Source organism: Ranitomeya imitator, chromosome 3 (genome assembly GCF_032444005.1).
Source record: "Ranitomeya imitator isolate aRanImi1 chromosome 3, aRanImi1.pri, whole genome shotgun sequence".
Classification (NCBI taxonomy): Eukaryota; Metazoa; Chordata; class Amphibia; order Anura; family Dendrobatidae; genus Ranitomeya; species Ranitomeya imitator.
Genome location: NC_091284.1, coordinates 547,678,182 through 547,701,775, shown reverse-complemented (window position 1 = coordinate 547,701,775; position 23,594 = coordinate 547,678,182). Strand labels below are relative to the sequence as shown.

At 43.4% G+C, this 23,594-nt stretch overlaps 1 protein-coding gene across 2 annotated transcripts in view; it reads left to right on the top strand.

Annotated features, from left to right (window-relative positions):
* Positions 1-1,142: 1,142 nt before the first annotated feature.
* The window catches only part of LOC138672203 (cytokine receptor-like factor 2), a 148,098-nt gene continuing 125,646 nt past the window's right edge, over positions 1,143-23,594 (top strand). For both annotated transcript variants that reach the window (XM_069760203.1, XM_069760204.1), the window contains exon 1: positions 1,143-1,240. In XM_069760203.1, coding sequence (XP_069616304.1) covers positions 1,177-1,240 — 64 coding nt within the window. In that variant the 5' untranslated portion in view covers positions 1,143-1,176. The remainder of the gene's footprint in view (positions 1,241-23,594) is intronic.

Below are 23,594 nucleotides of genomic sequence, written 5' to 3'. Positions count from 1 at the left end.
CTTACCAAGCGCTTCCTCTGAGCAGGCACTTGGTAAGCCACCTCCCTCCCTGCAGGACCCGGATGCCGCAGCCATCTTGGATCCGGGCCTGCTGCAAGGAGGAGAGGTAAGAGACCCTCACATCGCGTTGCTGCAGGGGTCTCAAGGAAGCCGTCAGGGAGCCCCCTCCATGCGCGATGCTTCCCTATACCGCCGGCACACCGCAATCATGTTTGATCGTGGTGTGCCGGGGGTTAATGTGCGGGGGGCGGTCCGTGACCGCTTCTGGCACATAGTGCCGGATGTCAGCTGCAATAGGCAGCTGACATCCGGCGGCGATCGGCTGCGCTTCCCCCGTGAGCGCGGCCGATCGCGTATGACGTACTATCCCGTCGGTGGTCATACGGGCCCACCCCACCTCGACGGGATAGTACATCATATGTCAAAAAGGGGTATTCCCAATCCAAGATCATATCCCAATACTACTACTACTACTATAGGTGTAGTAATAATAATAGCACATACCTCGAATCAGAAATGTAGTATACATTGTTTTGATTCGCTGTTAATTTCCTCATGTGCAGGCATTGCAGGACCTTAGGTATCCATGTTACCACCACTTATATAGTGATAGTTACCTAGCTGCTAGTGGTCATAACCATGGATACCTAAGGTCCTACAGTGCCTGCACATGAGGCAAAAGACATAGAGAATCAGAAAAACTACTACATTTCTAATTAGAGGTATTTGCTGATATTATTATTACAGCTTCTACATATTGGGATATAATCTTGGAGCTTAGAATACTCCTTTAACTACTTGAGGTCCCCGATGTACCATTAGGTCAGTTTGTGGGAAAGGATTCACTAAAACACTAATTCACTATAGGATATGGTCTAAATGAAATATTTATTCATAGTAATCAACACCAAGACAAAGTAAATGCTGGTAAAATATAGTTTTGTGATTTTTTTTAATCTTTATCTCTGCACTGTTACAAGTTTGAAACCTTTTAACTTTACAAAAAATTTAGATTACAATTTGATCCAGAGCTTTGTATCAAACTGTTGTACAGTTCTTTCCTGTTGTCACTTCCTCAGGCTCTTTCCTCATCGTTAAAGATCATTTTCCCAGTAACTGTGAGCTGCAGAATCTGATTTACGTGTTACACATCAACATTTTAATTTGCATAGAACGATGTTGTTCCTCCTCCTCTTCTGCTTTGCTTTGCCTTTTCAGACTGAGCAAACTAACTTTAAAGGTGAGTAAAGTATTACAAATGTTTGTGAAATCCTTAGAATTTCATGTGTTTTAGAATATTTCTAAAATAAATTACCACACTTGGTTAAAATGTGGCTGTCATTTAGACTACATATGTTACATGTTAAGTGTATCACTTTAAAGTTACTTTTAAATATTGAAGCATGTAGAGTATTTGACTCTGGAACAAATAATAGCATCACTACAATGATTAGTTGTATTCCTTTAACCATTATTACCTTTATGAGTCTTGAAAATGAGCCTTGGAAAGGTTTTCAGTAGGAGCCCTTATTGGAAATTATGTTTTGTTTATATACAAAATAAAATCTTGTTATAGTGAACTAACATGCCACTAATTACACATATGCCAATCGACCCTCTATAGTTTAGTTTTCTGGACAATGATAAATAGCAACCATTTTTTTCATAAATCATTAGTGCAACAGAGATAAGGAACTTTTAAATATATCTCAGTAGAGAAAAGTGCCTCTTATCTCTCTTATGAAAGACTTCTTTTCTCCCTGCACTGATCATTTACTTTAAATAACTGCTCAAATCTGTCTACAAATTTGTCTTCAGGGAAGGGTCAAATTACACCTTCTGCCTTTAAAAGTCTATTGAGAGGGAAGGGAGTAGGTGGAGGAAAAAAAACTGCCAAGATCTCTAGAAAAGAAAGATGATAAAAATGTGGAATAAAAGTTATGGGTGGAAATAGTGTTATTTTTCATGTACAGGGGATATAAAAAGTCAATACACCCCTGTTAAAATGCTAATGTCATGTAAAAAAATATCATATGAAAAATCAATTCAGAACTTTTTCTGCCTTTAAAGTCACCCATAATCTGTGCAATTCAATTGAAAAATAAACTGAAATCTTTTCAGATGGAAAAAGAAAACTAAAAAACAAAAATAATATAGTTGCATAAATATACCTTTAAAATAATACATTTCTTTTTTAATTTATGTCTGTATTAAATCTTTTTGCATAAGAGTCTATCAGCATGGCACATTTAGAATTGGCAATCTTTGCCAAGTCTTTCTTGCAGTAGCTCTCCAAATCTATCAGATTGTGAGGGCATCTCCTGTGCACAGTCCTCTTTAGGTCAAGCCACAGATTTTCAATTGTATTCAGATCTAAGTGCTGGTTGGGCCATTCCAAAACTTTGAACTTCTGTGATTTGTAGTTATGTTTCATGCAAGTGACTCACATGGAAGTAAGCACTCTCCTATTCACTGCATAAGCTGCATAAACCACTCTGGTCCTCCCAATGTATAACCATCTCATTGAGCAGCCTTTCCAAACACTTCCAGCAATGATGCATCTACTGGTGTTGGAGAGCCTCCACCTGACTATAGGGAAGTGTGGCCAGACTCTGCAAGAATTTATAACAACTGTGTGCTGCAGATTTTGGGTTCCCTGGCATATCCCCTGCCAGCAATGCTTATATCAGGCAGCTCCTCACTTCACTCCTTGCCTCAGTTTGCAGTTTGCCTCTTATTCCCTGTCATGGTGTTTCACTGTTTTGGCTCTTTTGTTAGCGACTTAGCTTGTCTTCTCGTTTTGTCTGATCTCTGTGCTTCTGGCTCCGGCTTTGTATTTTGAACTTGTGCTGCCTGCCCCCATCTCGGACTTCCTTACCATGTCTCAGTCTTCATCCTCCGTGCCTCATATTCATGTCTTGACCGGGAGGTCAGCTGCTGGAGGTCCGGGCACTGCCCTGGAGTGACACCAGGTGACTACCCTAATACCCAAGTCTATCCTTACCATCAGAGGTTTTAGCGAAGACCATGTTAGGGCTGGCGGAAAGCACTGAGTAAATATAGAGATAGTATAGGTGCGTTGACAGCCCGGGGTCCACCGTGCAGGAGTGGAACCTGCTGCTAGTAAATGGCGGCACTATATGGTGATATTGACACGGTTTCCGTCATCCGGTCTGTATAGAAGCGAACTCTGCTGCTTCACAGAGTCGCCGGGATTAAAGATAACGCTATGCTGCGCCCACGGTTGCAAGGATGCCTAGTCATCCTGCCTAGCAGAAACAAAATGTTGCAGATATGTGGCCAAGGTCTGGTTTGCCCTCTCTACCAACCCATTCATCTCAGGATGGTATGCTGAAGAGGGATTCAGCTTGATGCTGAGTAGACAACAGAGCTCTCTCCAGAACCGAGACGCAAACTGGGGACCCGGTCACTGACAATTTTGTCCAGCATACCGTGAAGGCAGAAAATGTGTTTAATAAACAACGCTGCCAAGGCCCTGCAGAAGGTAGCCGTGGAAGAGGCACCAAGTGCACCATTTTAGAAAAATGGTCGGCGATTACCCAAATGATGGTGCAGCCACGAAACTTGGGTAAGCCCACCACAAAGTCCATCCCGACCATCTCCCAGGGCCTGTCTGCAACCGGCAGGGGATAAAGTAAATCAGCTGGCTGTTGTCTAGGAGACTTATTCTTGGCGCAGGAGACACACGCCCGAATATAGTCTCCAATGTCACGGGCCATATGCGGCCACCAGTATGTCCTCACCAGAAGCTCAGATGTCCTTTTGGTCCCAAAGTGTCCACCCACCCTGGACGAGTGAGCCCAAGAAAGAACCTCCGGTCACAAATTTGATGGCACAAAAGTCTTGCCTGGGGGCACAGACTCTAGCAAAACCGGAGGCATGGTCCTCAGGCTCTCAGAAGAGACAATAAGCCAAGATTCCTCCTCCTCCTCTGCTGATGACACTACGGAGCGGAAGAGAGCGTTGGCACAAATATTCTTCTCCCTGGAGAGAAAATGGAGGGTGAAATGGAACCGGGAGAAGAACAGGGACAATCTGGCCTGGCGAGAATTTAGCCGCTGGGCAGTCTGTAAATAGACCAAATTCTTGTAAACTTGGAAGAGAAAGCAAGCCCCCTCCCGGAGGTGTCTCCACTTCGAGAAAGCCAACTTCGTGGCTAGCAAATCCCTGTCCCCAATGGAATAATTCCTCTCTTCTGGTGTAAAGGTCTTGGAGAAGAAGAAGCAAGGATGCTTCCGACATTGAGCACCCTTCTGCAAGAGGACTGCTCCAGCACCGACGGAAGAAGCATCCACCTCCATAATAAAAGTTTTACCAACATCAGGGCAATGTAAAATGGGAGTGTGTTGTGAGTTCCGTTCTGGAGCTCCCTCCTGTGGTTGCTAATGGTATGTTTGCGAGTTCTGCCCTTGGGCTCCTTCTGGTGGTTTCGGGTGGAACTGCTGCTCCGTTAGGTAGCTGTAGCAGCTGCCTTCACTAATCGCCTTGCCTGGGTTTGTATTTAAACCTGCTCTGGGCTTTAGTCCATGCCTGCTGTCAATGTTCTTGGTTGGATTTGATTCTTCCCTTGGATTTCTCATATGGCCAGTCCTTGTCTGAAAAGATAAGTTTTGCTAGTTTGTTTGTCTATTTGTTTGGACTCTATTGCTTTGCATTTTGTCTCTTTTGTCCAGCTTGTCACTATGTCTTATTTAGGCTAGCTGGAAGCTCTGGGAAAGCAGATTTGCCCCTCCACACCGTGAGTCGGTGTGGAGTTCATTTTTGTAAACTCTGCGTGGATTTTGTAGTTTTTAATACTGACCGCACAGTATCCTTTGCTCTCTGTCTATCTAGTTTAGTATTGGCCTCCCCTTTGCTGAATTCTAATTTCATTTCTGTGTTCGTCATTTCCCTCTCCTTTCACAGTCAATATTTGTGGGGGGCTATCTTTCCTTTTGGGGGTTTCTCTGAGGCAAGATAGCTTTCTATTTCCTTCTTTAGGGGTAGTTATATCTTAGGCTGTGACAAGGTGTCTAGGGAGTGTCAGGAACATCCCACGGCTATTTCTAGTTGTGTTGTTAGGATTAGGGACTGCGGTCAGTAGAGATACCACCTTCTCAGAGCTCGTTCCATGTTGCGTTTTAGCCACCAGGTCATTTCAGTGTGGCCTCTTAACCACCAGGTCATAACAGGAGTGCTAGCGAAGTGTGACTTAATTTTAGAGAAAGGCTTTGGAAACCTCCTCTGACCACAATTTGGGATTTGCTCCCTTTTTGATGAGGGCAACCAAGGGAGCTACCAAAGTTGAGAAGTGGGGAATGAACTGGCGATAGTAATTAATGAACCCCATAAAGCGCTGCACCGCTTTGAGAGAATGGGGTTCCTGCCAATCCATCACAGCCTGTAGCTTGGCAGGATCCATAGCAAATCCCTGGGAGGAGATGATATAGCCAAGGAATGGCAAGAACTCCTGCTCAAACACACACTTCTCCAACTTGGCGTAGAGGCAGTTTGGCTGTAGGAGGTCGAAGACTTTGCACACATTTCTCCGGTGGGAGTCTATATCTGGAGAGTAGATGAGAATATCATCCAAATAGACTACAACTGAGGTGGAGAGCATATCCCGGAAGATATCATTCACAAAGTCTTGGAAAACGGCAGGGGGATTACAAAGCCCGAAGGGCATCACCAGGTATTCATAGTGCCCATCCCTGGTGTTAAATGCCATCTTCCATTCGTCCCCCTCACGGATACGAATCAGGTTGTAAGCACCCCGTAGATCTAGTTTAGTAAATACCTTCACTCCTCGCAACCTGTCGAATAGCTATGATATCAAAGGCAGAGGGTATTTATTCTTAACAGTGATGGCATTAAGACCCCTGTAATCAATGCATGGATGTAGTTCTCCGTTCTTCTTCTGCACGAAGAAGAACCCTGCCCCTGCAGGTGACAATGACTTCCTAATGAATCCTCTTGCCAGATCCTCCTGGATGTATTGGGACATCACCTCCTTCTCCGGGAGAGACAGTGGATAGATTCGACCCCAGGGAGGCTCTGCACCAGGCAAGAGGTCAATAGGACAGTCATAGGGGCGGTGGGGCAGAAGGGTCTCCGCATCCCTCTTGGAGAATACATCCGCATAGGACCAGTAGTGCTTGGGGAGAGAAGAAAGATCTGAGGGCACATCAGTAGTAGCAACCTGAATGCACTCCCTCTGACATCTGCCTTCACAAGATTCACTCCATCCCAAAATTCTCCCTAAGGACCACTCTATAATGGGGAGTGATAACGTAACCAGCATATCCCTTGCAGGATCTCCTCTATTCCTTCGGGGATGACAAGGAGGGAAATAATCTCCTGATGAGATGGAGACATAGATAATGTAAATGGGATGATCTGGTGTGTTATTTGTGAGGGCAGTGTCGACCCATTCACCACTTGTACAGTCACTGACTTGGCGAGCTTCACCAAGGTTATTGCGTGACGTTGGGCGAAGGCTGAGGACATAAAATTCCCCTCCGCCCCAGAATCCACACAAAGCTCAACTGTAAGAATGGAGGGGCCTAAGGTGATTGTCCCCTTAAAGGACAGTTTTGAGGAAAACGCCACTGTCTAGTAAACCTCCTCCTATGGTTACTAGACATGGTCGTTTCCCGACCGCTGGGGACATTTCTTGGCATAATGTCATATCTGCTGGCAGACATTACAGACCACGGGAAGATACAGACCAAGGTATCTCAAGCGGACTGGGACTTAGGTCCTGCTCAAGATACCTCCATGGCCTGAAGGTAGGTGAAGTGGTGAAGGTAGGAGCCAACTGGAACCTCTGCCTACATTGGGTTCTCTCCAACCGTCGTTCGTTAAAACGAAGGTCGATGTGGGTGGAAATAGTTATAAGCTCCTCCAGTGTGGTAGGAATCTCCCTGGTGGGCAAGGTGTCCTTCACATAGTCAGCCAGTCTGTTATGATCCGGTGACCTTGGAGCCGCATGGAACTTTCTCTGGAGTTGGTGGAAACTATACTGACCGCAAACCCTAAACTTATCACCGCAACTAGAAGTAGCCGTGGGGTGTGCCTAACAAATCCTAGACACCTCGACACAGCCGGAGGACTAAATACCCCTATAGATTAAAATAGGAAAACTACCTTGCCTCAGAGCAGAACCCCAAAGGATAGGCAGCCCCCAACAAGTATTGACTGTGAGTAGTAGAGGAAAACACACACACAGGCAGGAAACAGGATTTAGCAAAAGAGGCCACTCTAGCTAAAATAGGAAAGGATAGGATAGAATACTAAGCGGTCAGTATTAAAACCCATCCAAAAATATCCACAGCAGAAAATACAAAAAACTCTACAATCTAACTAAACATGTGGAGCGTATATCTGCAACTCCAGAGAATCCAGCAAGACAGAGAAAAACACTGACTCAATCTAAGCTGAACAAGAGAAAACAAATGAATAGCACAGAATTATTAAGCACACAGCATGTGTGCCACAGAAACAAAAACCAGACACTTATTTTTGCTGAAATGGCAGCAAGGCTGGAGGAAAAAGACAAAGATCCAAAACCTCCCAGAACCATGGACAACTGGCAAGGACTAATGAATCCTGCACACCTAAATATCCCAGTAAGAACTGCAATCAGCAGATACACCTGGCCAGGACTGCGACTCAGGGACAACTGCATTCCCACCTACAACCACTGGAGGGAACCCAAAAGCAGAATTCACAACAGTACCCCCCCTTGAGGAGGGGTCACCGAACCCTCACCAGGGCCCCCAGGACGATCAGGATGAGCCAGATGAAAGGCACGGACCAAATCAGCAGCATGGACATCAGAGGCAAAAACCCAAGAATTATCCTCCTGGCCATAACCCTTCCATTTGACAAGGTACTGAAGCCTTCGCCTCAAAAAACGAGAATCCAAAATCTTCTCAACCACATACTCCAACACTCCATCAACCAACACAGGGGCCGGAGGATCAACAGAGGGAACAACGGGCACCAAATATTTCCGCAATAAAGATCTATGGAAGACATTATGGATAGCAAAAGAGGCCGGAAGCGCCAAATGGAAAGACACCGGATTAATAATCTCAGAAATCTTATAAGGACCAATAAACCGAGGCTTAAACTTAGGGGAAGAAACCTTCATAGGAACATGACGGGAAGACAACCAGACCAGATCCCCAACCCGAAGTCGGGAACCAACACACCGACGATGGTTAGCAAAACGTTGAGCCTCCTCCTGAGACAACACCAAATTGTCCACCACATGAGCCCAAATCTGCTGCAACCTGTCAACCACAGAATCCACACCAGGACAGTCAGAAGGCTCAACCTGCCCAGAAGAAAAACGAGGATGAAAACCAAAATTACAAAAGAAAGGCGAAACCAAAGTAGCCGAACTAGCCCGATTATTAAGGGCAAACTCGGCCAATGGCAAGAAGGCCACCCAATCATCCTGATCAGCAGACACAAAGCATCTCAAATAAGTCTCCAAAGTCTGATTAGTTCGCTCGATCTGGCCATTTGTCTGAGGATGAAATGCAGAGGAAAAAGACAAATCAATGCCCAGCCTAGCACAAAAGGCCCGCCAAAACCTAGAAACAAACTGGGAACCTCTGTCGGACACAATATTCTCCGGAATACCATGCAAATGAACCACATGCTGAAAAAACAACGGAACCAAATCTGAAGAGGAAGGCAATTTAGGCAAAGGCACCAAATGAACCATCTTAGAGAACCGGTCACAAACAACCCAGATAACAGACATCTTCTGGGAAACCGGAAGATCGGAAATAAAATCCATAGAAATATGCGTCCAGGGCCTCTCAGGGACTGGCAATGGCACAAGAAACACACTAGCACGGGAACAAGAAGGCTTGGCCCGCGCACAAGTCCCACAGGACTGCACAAAAGAACGCACATCACGTGACAAAGAAGGCCACCAAAAGGACCTACCAACCAAATCTCTGGTACCAAAAATACCAACCAACACAGAACAGTGAACCTCAGAAATCACTCTACTAGTCCATCTGTCAGGAACAAACAGTTTCCCTACAGGACAGCAATCAGGTCTGTCAGCCTGAAATTCCTGAAGAACCCGTCGTAAATCAGGGGAAATGGCAGAAAGGACCACCCCTTCTTTCAGAATGCCGACCGGTTCAAGGACCTCAGGAGAATCAGGCAAAAAACTCTTAGAGAGGGCATCAGCCTTAATATTCTTAGAACCCGGAAGATACGAAACTACGAAATTAAACAGGAAAAAAACAAGGACCATCGAGCCTGTCTAGGATTCAGCCGTTTGGCAGACTCGAGGTAAATCAGATTCTTATGATCGGTCAAGACCACAATACGGTGCTTAGCTCCCTCAAGCCAATGTCGCCACTCCTCAAACGCCCACTTCATAGCCAACAACTCCCGATTGCCGACATCATAATTGCATTCAGCAGGCGAAAACTTACGAGAAAAGAAGGCACACGGTTTCATCAAGGAACCAACAGGATCCCTCTGAGACAAAACGGCCCCTGCCCCAATCTCAGAAGCGTCAATCTCAACCTGAAACGGAAGAGAAACATCCAGTTGGCGCAACACCGGAGCAGAAGTAAATCAGCGTTTAAGCTCCTGAAAGGCAGAGACAGCCGCAGAGGACCAATTCGCCACATCAGCGCCTTTCTTCGTCAAGTTGGTCAAGGGTTTAACCATGCTAGAGAAATTAGCAATGAAACGGCGATAAAAATTAGCAAAACCCAAAAATTTCTGAAGGCTCTTCACGGATGAGGGTTGAATCCAATCATGAATGGCCTGAACCTTAGCCGGATCCATCTCCATAGTTGAGGGAGAAAAAATGAAGCCCAAAAAAGAAACCTTCTGCACCCCAAAGAGACACTTAGACCCCTTCACAAACAAAGCATTGTCACGAAGGATCTGAAACACCATCCTGACCTGTTGCACATGAGACTCCCAATGATCGGAAAAAATCAAAATATCGTCCAAATATACAATCAAGAATGTATCAAGATAAGTCCAGAAGATATCATGCATGAAGGACTGAAAAACAGATGGAGCATTAGTGAGCCCGAATGGCATCACAAGATATTCAAAATGACCTTCGGGCGTATTAAACGCAGTTTTCCATTCATCACCCTGCTTAATACGAACAAGATTATATGCCCCCGAAGGTCAATCTTAGTAAACCAACTAGCCCCCTTAATCCTAGCAAACAAATCAGAAAGCAAAGGTAAAGGGTATTGAAACTTGACCGTGATCTTATTCAAGAGGCGATAATCAATACAGGGTCTCATGGAGCCATCCTTCTTAGCAACAAAAAAAAATCCCGCTCCCAACGGTGAAGAAGATGGCCGAATATGCCCTTTCGCCAAAGACTCCTTAATATAATTCCGCATGGCGGTATGTTCAGGCACAGACAGGTTGAAAAGTCGGCCTTTAGGAAACTTACAGCCTGGAATCAAGTCAATAGCACAATCACAGTCCCTGTGCGGTGGAAGGGAACTGAACTTGGGCTCATCGAATACATCCTGAAAATCAGACAAAAACTTAGGAATTTCAGAAGAGGAAGAAGAGGAGATTGACATCAAAGGAACATCATTATGAATCCCCTGACAACCCCAACTAGTCACAGACATAGACTTCCAGTCCAACACAGGATTATGTACCTGCAACCACGGAAAACCCAGCATGATAGCATCATGCAAATTATGCAACACCAGAAATCGACAATCTTCCTGATGGGCTGGCACCATGCGCATGGTCACCTGTGTCCAAAACTGGGGCTTATTTTTAGCCAAAGGTGTAGCATCAACGCCCCTTTTAAAGGAATAGGGTTCTGCAAAGGCTGCAAGGAAAAAACACAACGACTGGCAAATTCAAAGTCCATTAAGTTCAAGGCGGCACCTGAATCCACAAACGCCAAGATAGAAAATGATGACAATGAGCAGATCAAGGACACAGATAACAGAAATTTAGGTTGTACAGTACTGATGGTAAATGAACTAGCGATCCTCTTTGTCCGCTTAGGGCAGACTGAAATGACATGAGAAGCATCGCCACAATAATAACACAACCTATTCTGACATCTGAAACCTTGTCGTTCCGTTCTAGACAGAATCCTATCACACTGCATTGGCTCACGAATCTGCTCTGAGGACAACGCCACAGCGCGCACAGTTCTGCGCTCCCGCAAGCGCCGGTCAATCTGAATGGCCAGAGACATAGAATCACTCAGACCAAAAGGCGTGGGAAACTGTTATGAATTCTGTTATCGAACTCCCTCCTGTGGTCATGAGTGGTACTTCGGCGAGTTCTGTCCATGGACTCCCTCTGGTGGCTGTGAGTGGAGCTGCTGCTTCTGAGGTTCCTTCCACAGGTGACGTAGTTTAGTCTTTGGCTGGCTGCTCTATTTAACTCCACTCAGATCGTTACTCCATGCCAGCTGTCAATGTTCTTGTACTGGTTCAGTTCGCTCTTGGATCTGTCGGGTGTCCTGTCTACTCCAGCAGAAGCTAAGTCCCTGCTAGTTTATTATTTGTTCTTTCTTTTCTTGTCCAGCTTGCTATCATGATTTTGCTTTGCTAGCTGGAAGCTCTGAGATGCAGAGTGGCATCTCCGCACCGTGAGTCGGTGCGGAGGTCTTTTTGCACACTCTGCGTGGTCTTTTTGTAATTTTTTGTACTGACCGCAAAGATACCTTTCCTATCCTCAGTCTGTTTAGTAAGTCTGGCCTCCCTTTGCTGAAACCTGTTTCATTTCTGTGTTTGTGACTTTCATCTTAACTCACAGTCAATATATGTGGGGGGCTTCCTTTTTCCTTTGGGTAATTTCTCTGAGGCAAGGTAGGCTTTATTTTCTATCTCTAGGGCTAGTTAGCTCTTAGGCTGTGAAGAGGCGTCTAGGGAGAGTCAGGAACGCTCCACGGCTATTTCTAGTGTGTGTGATAGGATTAGGGGTTGCGGTCAGCAGAGCTCCCACTTCCCAGAGCTTGTCCTTTGTTGGTTTAACCATCAGGTCTTTTCGGGTGCTCCTAACCACCAGGTCATAACAGGAAACCCCACCATAACATCTTTAACGGATTCAGAAAGACCCTTTCTGAAAATTGCCGCCAAAGCATCATCATTCCATTTAGTCAACACAGACCATTTTCTAAATTTCTGACAATACAATTCTGCCGCCTCTTGACCCTGAGACAGGGCCAACAAGGTCTTCTCCGCTTGATCCAGAGAATTAGGTTCATCATATAATAATCCAAAAGCCTGAAAAAAGAGTCTACATTAAGCAAAGCCGGATTCCCAGATTCCAGGGAAAATGCCCAATCCTGTGGATTGCCACGAAGCAGGGAGATGACGATTTTAACCTGCTGAATGGAATCACCAGAGGATCGAGGTCTCAGAGCAAAAAACAGTTTACAGTTGTTTTTAAAACTCAAAAATTTTGACCTGTCACCAAAAAACAAATCAGGAGTAGGAATCTTCGGCTCTAAAACAGGAGTCTGAACAATATAATCAGAAATACCCTGTACCCTAGCAGCAAGCTGGTCTACACGAGAAGCTAATTCCTGAATATCCATGCTAGCACAAGACTCCTCAGCCACCCAGAGAAAAAAAGAGGGAAGAGAAGAGACAAAAAAATGGCTCAACACCTTTCTTCCTTTCTTCTGAGATGCATTTAACTCATTATTGGCCAGTTGTACTGTTATGATCCGGTGACCTTGGAGCCGAATGTAACTTTCTCTGGAGTTGGTGGAAACTATACTGACCACAAAACCTAAACTTATCACCGCAACTAGAAGTAGCCGTGGGGTGTGCCTAACAAATCCTAGACACCTCGACACAGCCGGAGGACTAAATACCCCTATAGATGAAAATAGGAAAACTACCTTGCCTCAGAGCAGAACCCCAAAGGATAGGCAGCCCCCCACAAATATTGACTGTGAGTAGTAGAGGAAAAGACACATACAGGCAGGAAACAGGATTTAGCAAAAGAGGCCACTCTAGCTAAAATAGGAAAGGATAGGATAGAATACTAATCGGTCAGTATTAAAACCCTTCCAAAAATATCCACAGCAGAAAATACAAAAAACTCTACAATCTAACTAAAGATGTGGAGCGTATATCTGCAACTCCAGAGAATCCAGCAAGACAGAGAAAAACACTGACTCAATCTAAGCTGGACAAGAGAAAACAAATGAATAGCACAGAATTATTAAGCACACAGCATGTGTGCCACAGAAACAAAAACCAGACACTTATCTTTGCTGAAATGGCAGCAAGGCTGGAGGAACCAGACAAAGATCCAAAACCTCACAGAACCATGGACAACTGGCAAGGACTAATGAATCCTGCACACCTAAATATCCCAGTCAGAACTGCAATCAGCAGATACACCTGGCCAGGACTGCGACTCAGGGACAACTGCATTCCCACCTACAACCACTGGAGGGAACCCAAAAGCAGAATTCACAACACCAGTCCCTTCTAAAATACGGGGATAAGAACTTTATCTGGCCACTCCAGCTCAGAAGCCAAAGTCCGGAAGTGAATTGACTGACCTTCCTCCATTGCGGTGTGCCCGTTCCGCTGCGATCCTCCTCTCCTGTTTCGTCCCACCTACATACAGATAATTTGCCCTGATAAAGGCCTTATGAGCCGAAACGTTGGCATTTTGTATGTTCGGTTGTGACTTAATTAAATATAATTTTGCTTGGACTACCTTTGAGTACTCAGATTTATCTATCTGGATTTACTTACGTTATTTTTCTGAGAACTCCGTATTAATTCATAATAGATCCCCCTGATCTTTTTCCAGTGTAAAAAATACAAGCCACCTCAGCACACAAAACAAACCCGCTCAAAAAATATTAATTATAAATGCGGAGGACACGAGAGCAAATAGGTGTATTAAAAGTAGAAAATTTATTAACACACTGTAAATATTATAATAGACAAAAAACACATACTATATGCAGGAACAACACACACCCGGTTCTGGACTCCCCATCGTGTGCCTATAGGTGAGCACCCTTATAACCTCAGGATTACTAAACACTAGATTATGGGTTACTGTGAGGCATATGGGTGCGGGTAGGCTGCCCTAATGGGACTTGCTTATAGCAGGTGTACTGTTTACTTTGGATATGGCAGCTACCCAGCTTAGCATTCAGTGTGGAGTCCTTGGTGCTCTTATGTGTTGTTCCTGCATATAGTATGTGTTTTTTGTCTATTATAATATTTACAATGTGTTAATAAATTTTCTACTTTTAATACACCTATTTGCTCTCGTGTCCTCCGCATTTATAATAAATTGATACTAACGCATGTCCGTGCGGCCATGCAACCCTTTTATAGAGGAAGCTCTCCAGGACCTTCCTAGTGGTCCAATAGGAACTGCTTCAGGACCTGAGCATGTGACCCCCGACCTCCAATGAGAGGACGTCCCTTGGGCTTGCTCAGTAGAGGAAAAGCAGGACTTAGTCCCAGGAGCATCTGCTCACCGCAAAACAGTGCTGGTTACAAAGGCTGAGCCTGGAAGACCAGCAGTAAACAAGCGCAGAGTTTCTGCCTGAGCCAGATGCTGGGACCGACGTCTCTGCTGGGCAGGTTCCACTGCGGCTGGAGAAGAATGGGAGACCGCAGCAGAGGTTGCTCGAGATTCCCCCTGTGCAGCGGTGGGAACTCGATGCCTAACAGACCATATAGTAACTTAGTCATGCCCTTCTAGGGTAAGCCTGTCCAGTGGCACTGTGGGTCAGCACCCACCGTCGTCATAGTGTGCGTAGGGTTGTTGTCATGCTGGAAAGTTAAATTCCTCTTCATCTTCAGCATTTTAGCAAAGACCTTTAAAGTTTTGTTGCAAAATTAATTGATATTTTTGAAATGGTTCATAATTTTCTATATATCTGATTCTGCGCTCACAGCATTGCAACATCTCATTCTCTCATGGTTTTCAGCCTGAATGGTCACATCATGCTACCATCCAGGTTGTAAACCACATATTGCAGACATGGATTATGGCGTGGGTATTGCTAATCATTACTTTGGACAGGTGAGGGATATGGTTGTCTTTATTTTTGTTTGTTTTTACAGGAGACAAGGGCTTCAATGAAATGGGCGTAAGGTAAGTATAACTTTGATTTTTATTTCAAATAAAGGACTTTATTCTGGCTTTGTCTTTTTTCAATACTACTATGGGTTAGTAATGGATAGACGTCGTATAGACGCCTCTCCATTACTAACCAGTTGGCTTGATGTCACGTGACAATATAAAGGTGGCATCAATCTCACAAATATTACCCAACTTGCCACCACCACAGGGCAAGTGGAAAGAGCGAAGCTAAGTGCCAGATTTGCCACATCTTATGAGGGCTGATGTTCGTAGTCTAGGCTATTAATATCAATCCACACCTGTCTCTTTAGCCTTTGCTAGTTTGAATTTATAGGGGGGCCTAGGTAATTTTTTTCTAGAGTCCTGTCATGAAATATGTAATGACTCCACAGGGGGTTGGTCAGTGAAAGGCATGGCACACACAATGGGATGGTAAAGGGGTGAGGAAGGCCCTACTGATAGCAAAATGAGGAATGGTCACCTGCTGCTCAAACCTGAGCTTCACCCTGCACTTCCCTATTGCCCTAAGTGGGTCCTTCCCCCCATCACCATTAGGAACCTCATTGCACTGGCTGGCAAGCGGAGTTAGCCTCACCACTGCAGACAGTAGGACACAGGGGACAGTGACAAACGTGAGATTGATGAGGTAATAACACAACTTAACTTCCTCTGCTGTAAAGCACCACACAGCAGAATAAAGGCACTAGGATTATGAACTCACAAAACCAGCTGATACACCACAGCAGCCAGCAAGCTCCAAACTCTAGGCTTGGTCGCTGTAGATTGCTATATCACCAGCAGTCAGCTGATGCTTCAGGTGACCATTTAAAGGATGGTGGGAGTGGTCACCACCCACATCAGCTGATCTAGCAACTCTGTTGATACAACAGATTGCCAGCGAAGGAAACTGATATTAACCCCTGCTGGTCCTGAAAGGAAAAAAGCTACATTTAACTCATAGTGAAACTAGAGCTGCCATGAATCCAAAAATGGATCATGACATGTCCCCTGTAAATTCACCAGGAAAGACTAAGCAAACAGCTGCAAGCTGTTATTAATAGCCTGGGAATGTTACGGGGTATTGCCCTTGTCCTGGATTATTAACAGCAGCTCCCAGCCATTGGCTTTCCTCTGCTGGTTATGAAAATTGCACGGGAGCCATGTCATTTTTTTTAATATAATTCCTTATTTAACACAGGAGGGAGACATCTGCTGCTGAATCCAACTCCCATCAATGTCTCCTGGTCATGCTCATCTTAGCGTGAGCAGAAGACAATGATGATAGCTGCTTCCAGCAGCCGGCCAGCACCAGGGAACAGCGCGAGCTGTACTGCTTGTTTCCAGACACCAGTACATGTCACACTGATGACACACGAATGTCATCCATGTGTCATCAGTGTGCAGCATGTATTTTGTCCGTGATGCGCAAAACAATTGACATGTTTGCAGGTTTTCTACACAGACCCATGGTCCGTGTGAGAAACCTGACATGTGCCCACCACCATTGAATATTATGGGTGTGCTTATGTTCGTGCTTGTGGTACTTAAAAAAACGAACCTCATACAGACATAAAAATTGGACGTGTGAAGGAGGCCTTATCCTGCAGTATATCACTCCTTTCAGCTCCTATATTCACCCCCCATCCTATAGTATACAGTATATCTTTTCTAAGGCCCATATAGAGAGGTCCATCCTGCAGTATATTACTTCTTTGAACCTCTTATACACTGTCCCACCCTGTAGTATGTCACTCATTTCAGCACCTATATAAAGCCCCATCCTGGAGTATATTACTCCATCATTCCCATTATATAAAGCACCATACTGCAGTACCTACAGTGGGTACGGAAAGTATTCATGCCCCTTTAAATTTTTCACTTTTTTTTCATTGCAGCCATTTGGTAAATTCAAAAAAGTTCATTGTTTTCTCATTGATGTACACTCTCAACCCCATCTTGACTGAAAAAAAAACAGAAATGTAGAAATTTTTGCGAATTTATTAAAAAGGAAAAACTGAATTATCACATGGTCATAAGTATTCAGGCCTTTTGCTCAGTACTGCTTCTCACGCCCCTGAAAGAAGCAGAGGGTGAAACGCGCGTCAGGGCACCGGAGGAGAACATCCTTTAAACCTTTTGTTCACTGTCCTTTTATTGATTCAGTGATTTTGGGTAAGGTAATATCTTGGGCTTATTATTATGCACCTGTATGGACGAGCTTTGACTATGGGATGATTTTAGCTCTCACACTAGTACGGATTCGTTCTATGGTTATTGGGATGCTGTTTGGCACCTTTTATGCCTTCTTTTGATACATGTGCTTTAGTTGTGATTATTGCTATATATTTAACATTGTTGAATATACTGGTTAAGTATCGTTAGTTTTAACTTTTACTTTCCTTTTCCCATGCATAGTGGATTATTTGATCTATATGTGTAAGGTTCTTATTGGATGTTCCCCTCTGATTTGGGGTATTTTTTCATGTTAAATATTGAAGTGGTATTTTTGGATCTTTTATACAATATTAATAAATTTTATATTTTAAATTATTTCTTGATTGGTGGGCTTCATTGAGTCAGCGACTTAATTGCTGCTGCTTTGGTTGTATATGATTATGGAAGTACCAATGTTCTCTACAGTTTAAGACATTTTTAGTGATTATTGTACTTATATAGATCTAAACAGCCCCTCAGTCCCATCACCACATTCCCCCAATTGGTCCAGATTCAAAGAGAATGTGGAGTCTGGAAATAACCCGCAGAAACCAATATGCATATAGATTGGAAAACAAGCATAAAGAGCATATCAGGGAAAAGGAATATGCAAAACAAAAAGTGCCAATAAATTTATTTAAAAAGGGGCATGTACTAATAAAATTCGTATATGAGCTAGATAATTTAATAAAACTGTTAAAACAAACTTTAATAATAAAAACAAAGCGGGAAATGTCCGCTAAATACAAAAAATATATGTATAAAAAAGACAAAAATATATGTATCTAACCTCTAAGGGCAAAATTAATAACTCTAAAGAACTCCATACTGGATTGGAGAATCTACAGAACATATAGGCCCTTCAAGGCGATAAAATGGATTTAAATATATCAATGCTTACAGATACCATGGGTAATTCCATGTCTTATATCTAATAAGGGGAAATTCAATAGGAGGGAAAAAAAACTTCCACAATCTTGGTCATCATTGTTACATTAGAAGGGAAATAGTTCCAGTCCATAATTCAGACCCTTTGGGGCCAGACAATTTAAAGAAAATATCCATTCGGATTCAGCACTAACATAGCTTCTATGAGGTTGCCCTCTCTGAAATTTTGTTGGATTTTTTGGATTCCCAAAAAACGAACACCTATTGTGCACTTATTGTGTCTCTCAAAAAAATGCTGTGAGAGGCCCACATATCCTTTTTTGATGTTTAAAAGGTGTTCCTTAATGCGTACCATAAGTCGCCTTTTGGTTCGGCCTACTTACAACTTTTTACATGGACACTCAATTAGATAAATAACTTTGGTAGTATAGCAAGTGATGCTTTCCTTGATACTGAATGTAAATGTACCCTCAGAGTCAGTAAATGTAGATTGTCTATAAAGGCACGGATGATTGACCTCGTGGAGACCAAAACATCCAACACCGCGGAGACACCATCACGTGTTTCTCAACGCAGTGATCCAGAACACTGCCCCCAAATATGCAAATGCAAGTAGAGGAGCTGCGGAGACACCATCACGTGTTTCTCAACGCAGGCAGTGAATAGCCAGGCCTTTCACCGGGAAGGAACAACCAAAGGAAGGGCAGCATCCAATAAAGGAAAACATCCAATAAAGGAAAACCACCTATGCCAAGCATGGTATCCATCCACAGACAGCTGTTTCGGGGTTTTTGCCCCTCATCAGTGTGGAGTAGGAAACTGGCTATCAGGAGCAGTGCCTAGTAGAAAGTCTATAAAGGCACGGATGATTGACCTCGTGGAGACTAAAACATCCAACACCGCGGAGACACCATCACGTGTTTCTCAACGCAGTGATCCAGAACACTGCCCCCAAATATACAAATGCAAGTAGAGGAGCTGCGGAGACACCATCACGTGTTTCTCAACGCAGGCAGTGAATAGCCAGGCCTTTCACCGGGAAGGAACAACCAAGGGAAGGGCAGCATCCAATAAAGGAAAACATCCAATAAAGGAAAACCACCTATGCCAAGCATGGTATCCATCCACAGACAGCTGTTTGGGGCAGTGTTCTGGATCACTGCGTTGAGAAACACGTGATGGTGTCTCCGCGGTGTTGGGTGTTTTGATCTCCACGAGGTCAATCATCCGTGCCTTTATAGACTTTCTACTAGGCACTGCTCCTGATAGCCAGTTTCCTACTCCACACTGATGAGGGGCAAAAACCCCGAAACAGCTGTCTGTGGATGGATACCATGCTTGGCATAGGTGGTTTTCCTTTATTGGATGTTTTCCTTTATTGGATGCTGCCCTTCCCTTGGTTGTTCCTTCCCAGTGAAAGGCCTGGCTATTCACTGCCTGCGTTGAGAAACACGTGATGGTGTCTCCGCAGCTCCTCTACTAGTAAATGTAGATTGACAGGATCTATTTGAAGATGTGTTTATGCAACAATAGCAAGTGCCGCATGGTGTGAATCCAGCCACCGATTCATTAAGTGTGCCAACTTTTGCTTATGAGTTTTAATTGTTGGAGCCACCAAACTGCCCAAGGGTCAGGCCTTTCTGTATATAAACCTGGGGACAGATGGTAAGTACTCTCCAATGATCTTGTCTCTCTGCAAAGTGGCACAATGTTTTAGTATAATGGACCTGAATTTATTATGGCCAGCATGAAATTGTGTAATAAATGGCAGTTGCTGAATCTGATCCTGGATACTACTATTGGTTGGGTTAGTGCTTTTTATTTTATGTATTAGGAGCTCTCTTGGGGTAGCTCCCACCTCATACTTTGCTTGTTCTAATAATGTACTAGGGTATCCTTTATCCAGGAATTGTTGCTTCAAAACCCCAGCCTCCTTATTGTAATCATCCGGGGTAATGCAATTTCGTCTTACATTCATATATTGACCTCTAGGGATATTCGTGAGCCATACAGGCAAGTGACAGCTGGATATATGAATAAAGCTGTTAGAATCCACTTCCTTTTGATAACATTTGGTAAGAAGGTTACTTCCTTCAATATAGACATTGAGGTCCAGAAAGTTGACGCTTGTGGTGCTAATCGTTGGCGTAAATTCTAAACCAAAATTATTCTTATTTAGACTGGCGACAAATAGGTCTAGGTCGTGCTTTGGTCAGTCCCAGATGAAAAAAATATCATCAATGAATCAACGCCATAGGACTAGACCTGTGCGTAGATTCCTAGATACATAGAAATGAGAACCCTCCCACTTGGTACAAACAGGTTAGCGTAGCTAGGGGCGAAAAATGTCCCCATAGCAGTGCCCCATGTTTGTAAATAAAACTCCCCTTCATACATGAAATAGTTGTAGTGCAAAATAAAATTAATGCATTCTTCAACAAATGTGACCTGGGTCTCTGTATAGATTCCTGATGCATGGAGAAATTGGCCTGCAATCTGGCAAGCCATCCTTTGATCTATCACCGTATATAGGGACTTTATGTCTAAAGTACCTAAAATATAACTGGGTTCCCATTTCAATTTTTCTAAAACTTGTAGGATGTGGCCTGTATCTTTTAGGCACGCTGGTATAAGTGGCATGCGTTTTTGTAAATGCATGTCCACATAACTTGATAGATTAGCCGTGAAGCTATTTATACCAGAGATAATGGGCCTCCCTGGGGGGCATGCCATATTTTTGTGCATGTTGCGAATATGGTAAAAAATGGCCAAACTGGGGTCTTTATTTACTACAAAATCATACTCTTTTTTGTTTAAAATTCCTAACGCTTTGCCTTTGAGGCACAAAGCATTTAGTTTTCTAACATAGCCTTGCGTGGGATCACTTTTAAGTTTTTTTTTATATGTGATCCCATCACTGAGGAGTCAAGTGGATTCTTCACGGTATATAGTGTGGTCCTTTACCACAATACCTCCTCCTTTGTCTGCCGGGCGGACTAAGATATTGTTATTTTGTTGTATGTCTTTAATAGCTTTCCTTTCTTGTTGATTTAAGTTATATGGAGTGTACCTAGTTTGTCTCTTCTGTATTTTTCTAATACCCTCAGTAACTAGTCTGTCAAAAGTGACAAACACCTCGGATTGCTCCTGAACTGGATTAAAAGTAGATGGTCTGGCCAATGAAGTATGAGCATAATTACCAGGTTCTTGGTCGAGCTTATTTGTTGAAAGTTTCTCCTTTTTGAAAAAGTATTTCTTTATAGCTAGATTCCTTAAATACTTTTTCATACTAATGAATGTAGTCCATGTAAAAAGAAGAAAGTATGACGGCACCAGGATAGGTGGTTTTAGATGGCCTTCAAGTGAGCAATTTACTGAAACAATCAAAGTCTCTCATGGCATTCGGACGAACGGTGGAATACAATCGCGCTGTGGTGCTCTACCAAAAAGTAATTGGTATTGAACATCCAAAGAAAAAAGAATAGGTGGAACTCACCAAGTGATGCATTAAAAATCCTTTATTCTTCCATATATCGGAGTAAGGACATGCCTTTCGGGCTGCAGGTAAATTGAGAGGGTGCAGGGAGTGAACCGGACGACGGCCGTTTCACGCACGATGATAGTTCTAAGTAATCCCCCTATATTTGTGTTTATGGACCTTTTTGGAGTGGATGTACCCATGGTATCTGTAAGCATGGATATATTTATATCCATTTTATCACCTTGAAGGGCCTATATGTTCTGTAGATTCTCCAATCCAGTAGGGAGCTCTTTGGCGTTATTAATTTTGCCCTTAGAGGTTAGATACATATATTTTTGTCTTTTTTATACATATATTTTTTGTATTTAGCAGACATTTCCCGCTTTGTTTTTATTATTAAAGTTTGTTTTAACAGTTTTATTAAATTATCTAACTCAAATTTTTATTAGTACATACCCCTTTTTAAATAAATTATTTATTGGCACTTTTTGTTTTGCATATACCTTTTCCCTGATATGCTCATTTTACTGGTTCTCCAATGCATATGCATATGGGTTTCTGCGGGTTATTTCCAGACTCCACCGTCTCTTCTCTTTGCTTCTCTTTGCTATGCGCCGCAGGACTGGCGCATAGCAAATGTGGTGCCAATATTCAAAAAGGGCTCTAAAAATGAACCTGGAAATTATAGGCCAGTAAGTCTAACCTCTATTGTTGGTAAAATATTTGAAGGGTTTCTGAAGGATGTTATTCTGGATTATCTCAATGAGAATAACTGTTTAACTCCATATCAGCATGGGTTTATGAGAAATCGCTCCTGTCAAACCAATCTAATCAGTTTTTATGAAGAGGTAAGCTATAGGCTGGACCACGGTGAGTCATTGGACGTGGTATATCTCGATTTTTCCAAAGCGTTTGATACCGTGCTGCACAAGAGGTTGGTACACAAAATGAGAATGCTTGGTCTGGGGGAAAATGTGTGTAAATGGGTTAGTAACTGGCTTAGTGATAGAAAGCAGAGGGTGGTTATAAATGCTATAGTCTCTAACTGGGTCGCTGTGACCAGTGGGGTACCGCAGGGGTCGGTTTTGGGACCTGTTCTCTTCAACATATTCATTAATGATCTGGTAGAAGGTTTACACAGTAAAATATCGATATTTGCAGATGATACAAAACTATGTAAAGCAGTTAATACAAGAGAAGATAGTATTCTGCTACAGATGGATCTGGATAAGTTGGAAACTTGGGCTGAAAGGTGGCAGATGAGGTTTAACAACGATAAAATGTAAGGTTATACACATGGGAAGAAGGAATCAATATCACCATTACACACTGAACGGGAAACCACTGGGTAAATCTGACAGGGAGAAGGACTTGGGGATCCTAGTTAATGATAAACTTACCTGGAGCAGCCAGTGCCAGGCAGCAGCTGCCAAGGCAAACAGGATCATGGGGTGCATTAAGAGAGGTCTGGATACACATGATGAGAGCATTATACTGCCTCTGTACAAATCCCTAGTTAGACCGCACATGGAGTACTGTGTCCAGTTTTGGGCACCGGTGCTCAGGAAGGATATAATGGAACTAGAGAGAGTACAAAGGAGGGCAACAAAATTAATAAAGGGGATGGGAGAACTACAATACCCAGATAGATTAGCGAAATTAGGATTATTTAGTCTAGAAAAAAGACGACTGAGGGGCGATCTAATAACCATGTATAAGTATATAAGGGGACAATACAAATATCTCGCTGAGGATCTGTTTACACCAAGGAAGGTGACGGGCACAAGGGGGCATTCTTTGCGTCTGGAGGAGAGAAGGTTTTTCCACCAACATAGAAGAGGATTCTTTACTGTTAGGGCGGTAAGAATCTGGAATTGCTTGCCTGAGGAGG